The sequence below is a fragment of the Palaemon carinicauda genome, chromosome 34, assembly GCF_036898095.1.
Source record: "Palaemon carinicauda isolate YSFRI2023 chromosome 34, ASM3689809v2, whole genome shotgun sequence".
Lineage (NCBI taxonomy): Eukaryota > Metazoa > Arthropoda > Malacostraca > Decapoda > Palaemonidae > Palaemon > Palaemon carinicauda.
In genome coordinates this window covers 36,985,822-36,989,671 of record NC_090758.1, presented here as the reverse complement: position 1 = coordinate 36,989,671, position 3,850 = coordinate 36,985,822, and the positions used below count along the sequence as shown (strand labels likewise).

The following is a 3,850-nucleotide window of genomic DNA, read 5'->3' as shown; positions in this document are numbered from 1 at the left end:
TATATATATATATATATATATATATATATATATATAGATATATATATATATATATATGTATATATATACTGTATATACTAGGTCTACCCATAATAGCCATGTTTGCTTCGAGCAATCATACTGAAATCTCCCACCATCACCAATCCGCAGTTGGCAAGCGTGGTGATGAAAACTAGCCAAACCACAGTCATGAATAAGGACATGGATGTGGCCAATGTCCTGCAGAGTTGTAGACACAGCTGCTTTTGTTGTTGTTGTTGCTTACATACACAGATATATACAGTTATGAACTGAAATCCTTGCATAGTAAATGCTTACGTTTAAAAAAAATAAAATTCTTAATTTCCAAACTGAAATAAAAAATTAACTTGCACCCAAGTATTTATTCGTATATCCTAAATATCTCCATTTGTTCATACCAAGTAATATTCTTAATCACTCAACTATAAAAAGAAAATAAGAAAAGTCTTACTTTTCCTCTTGACTTCAAAGGCAAAGAAGGTCGAACTCCAGTTGACCTCCTTCTAGGAATGACAGCGGCCAACCTCCTTGACATCCTGAGTCAGCAAGAAGTCCAGGAAGGATTCGATGCTGACTATAGGGAGGATCTGCTGAGATCCTTCGTCGTCAATAACTATCGATATCATCTGCAGGTGGGCATTATTATTATTATTATTATTATTATTATTATTATTATTATTATTATTATTATTATTATTATTATTATTATTATTATTATTATTATTATTTTTATTATTATTACCTTGGCTACACACATATAAACTATACCATCTTTTAAATAAAATTGCACCTCACAAAAGTATTTTCATCTCCCCACAGGAAATAAAGTTAGCCATCACAGCCGAATACACTGATTGGTCGAGATCCTTCCATCAACCAATCAGCATCAGGGACTCAACCGGCCAAGGCCTTCACGATGCCAATATCGTCTCGCCGATGTCAGATCTTGCCAAGCAGCTCTACACGACTTCCCGATCATCTTATCTCTACGTGTTGGGGGAAGAAGGTTCAGATGTACGTCGATATTGATAGATTAGATATATGGTATATTTTATAAATGAGAATCTTTAATAATCTACAAAAAATTTTTAATATCATCAATAGAATAGAGATGCATTTATCAAAATCATGTAAATTAAATATATAAAAATGTAAAATGATAAATACCGATAAAAGAATGATGATATAAATAAAATCATATATACCTTTTTCATCTAAATTATTTTTTTTTTCAATTCAGTAAATACTACAATAAAACTTTCATTTTAATCTGATTATATTTCCCGAAGTCTGGAAAGGAGAGTCTTCTCCTGAAGGAGCTGGCGTACGTCTTTGGTGGTCCTCTGGGCGCTCTTGGACCTTTGGCCTCAAGTTATAACTTCACTAAGGTGGATGTCACACTCAGCAAATCCTTCATATTAATGTGGAGTAATTTCATAAAATTAGGGTGAGGAGATGTAGTTGGTTTTGATATTAATTTAATTTTTATTTGATGTTTATAATTCTCGTAATCCTGATGTTAAATATCATAAATATCTGTCATTTAGATTGAAATATATTTTACTGCTTTATAACATAGTAGATATGTTGATTTAAATATGTAGAATATTTCACTTCATTGCTTCCTAATGATTATATTAAGTTTATTCAGTTCTTAGAATTAAATCAAAACACTAATAAACAGACAAAATAGCTTTTCAAGAGTAACTAAGTTATTTAGTATCCTTATGCATTAACATTACCACACAAATTAATTTATATATATATATATATATATATATATATATATATATATATATATATATATATATATATATATGTGTGTGTGTGTGTGTGTGTGTGTATGTATATATAAATACACACACACACACACATATATATATATATATATATATATATATATATATATATATATATATATATGTATATATATATATATATATATATATATATATATAAATATATATATATATATATATATATATATATATATATATACATATATATATATATATATATATATATATATATATATATATATATATATACATATATATATATATATATATATATATATATATATATATATATATATATATATATGTATATATATATATATATATATATATATATATATATATATATATATATATAAATTATATAATACTGTACAGTTTATCTCATTGATACCATAAATCAATCAATTATACAAAGGGTATTAATTCAAAAATCTCTATTCTTTTTCCCGCCATCCAAAAGACACAGTCTCCACAGCTAGGATGTCCGAGATTGGAAACGACATAACTTTTGAAGAGCAGATATGGCCCAAATATGATCCAGTCTATCAGAGATACTTTCAAATAGGTGAGGTTCCTATTTTTGTGAGGCTGTATTCACTCAGAGATATAATGATACAGTGATTTTCAATATTTTCTAGATATATAATCTTAAGTTAGGAAAGTACATTTAACCATACTTTTTAAATGATTTTATTTCTTCAGTATAACCTATATATTAATGAATAATCCCTTTCTTCTCAATATATGAAATCCTATGTTCTAGATTTTAACATTCCTCTCTCTCTCTCTCTCTCTCTCTCTCTCTCTCTCTCTCTCTCTCTCTCTCTCTCTCTCTCTCTCTCTCTCTCTCTCTCTCTCTCTCTCACAAAACTACAGAACCTTAATAAAATACTAATATTTACCTGGTGATGAATTTAATAAACTAAATGATAGTACATCTAAAATTATATGATATAATTCTAATCCTCTATTATGATTTTATATCTAGCCTTTCCAGAAACTTTCCTTAGTTAAATTCAAGTGTTTGGCTTTTATTTGTAATAGCTTATGAAGCCGTAACATACAACTCGTATTCGGTGATGAATTGATAGAAATATTTATTCATAAAATCAACGAGTCAAAACCATATATCTTATATTTAAGGAATTTATCTTCTATAGATATTGTATCCTCTTCTTCACATATTTACTATTATTTATTTATATATGTCTATTCATTCCAGGAACACAGAACTTTGTACGTGACCACTACCGTGCTGGAAAAGTAGCCTTGTGGTCTTGGCTATTACCTGGCTTGGAACAAGTGGGTGCTCGATACGGCCCAGATAAAAACTTTCACAGATTACCAACTGATCTCCAGTCTGGTTTTATACCCTGAATCAACGGATCAGTATAACTTAACAGATAGCTTTCTATCTTACCCAATCACTCCCACCTTCACTGGCCTAACAAAATACACCCCATAACTTGACAATTGTAGCTAAGGCTAACAAGAACAAAGTTAGGGAATCAGCTAATTTGGATATGCTGAGTCAAATGGGAAGGATTTCCCCTACAAGACTGCACTGAGCGTGACAGTGGCCATTGCCTGTTCTTTGCTAATCCTAAATATCTTTGGTTCTTACTACCGTTTATTATCGCCATAAGGCCCAACCGCTGGAGCCTCGCCAAAGGCCTCGCAGGACGCGGATAGCGAGAGCGGGAAATGACGTCCAGTTGCACTCGTCTGGGGGCAATTGTAAGACAATATATGCCCCAGGGCATTATGGAACCCTGAGGCCTTCTATCACAATGCGTAGCAACCTGGCCACAGCCTTTGAAGAGGAAGTCCCAGCACGACTGGCCTCCAGACTGCATAAGCAGCGTACAAACCACAGACGATATGACTGGCGTAACATCCCAATAGGATCTCTCCAGATACGCAAGGCATCATTGCGAATACGCAAATGCTACACGAAACAAAAGAAAATATATTATCAGTTACAACGCTCAAGCGGCCTGTGGCTTCATACACATCTCCGAATGATGGTC

General features: G+C 31.5%; 1 protein-coding gene across 1 annotated transcript in view; it reads left to right on the top strand.

Annotated features, from left to right (window-relative positions):
• Window positions 1–1,472, top strand: part of LOC137626817 (neuroligin-2-like) — a 503,625-nt gene extending 502,153 nt beyond the window's left edge. Inside the window, exons 7-9 of the mRNA XM_068357806.1 lie at window positions 493–653; window positions 841–1,035; window positions 1,311–1,472. Of these exons, the coding sequence (XP_068213907.1) occupies window positions 493–653; window positions 841–1,035; window positions 1,311–1,472 (518 nt within the window). The remainder of the gene's footprint in view (window positions 1–492; window positions 654–840; window positions 1,036–1,310) is intronic.
• Window positions 1,473–3,850: the final 2,378 nt, after the last annotated feature.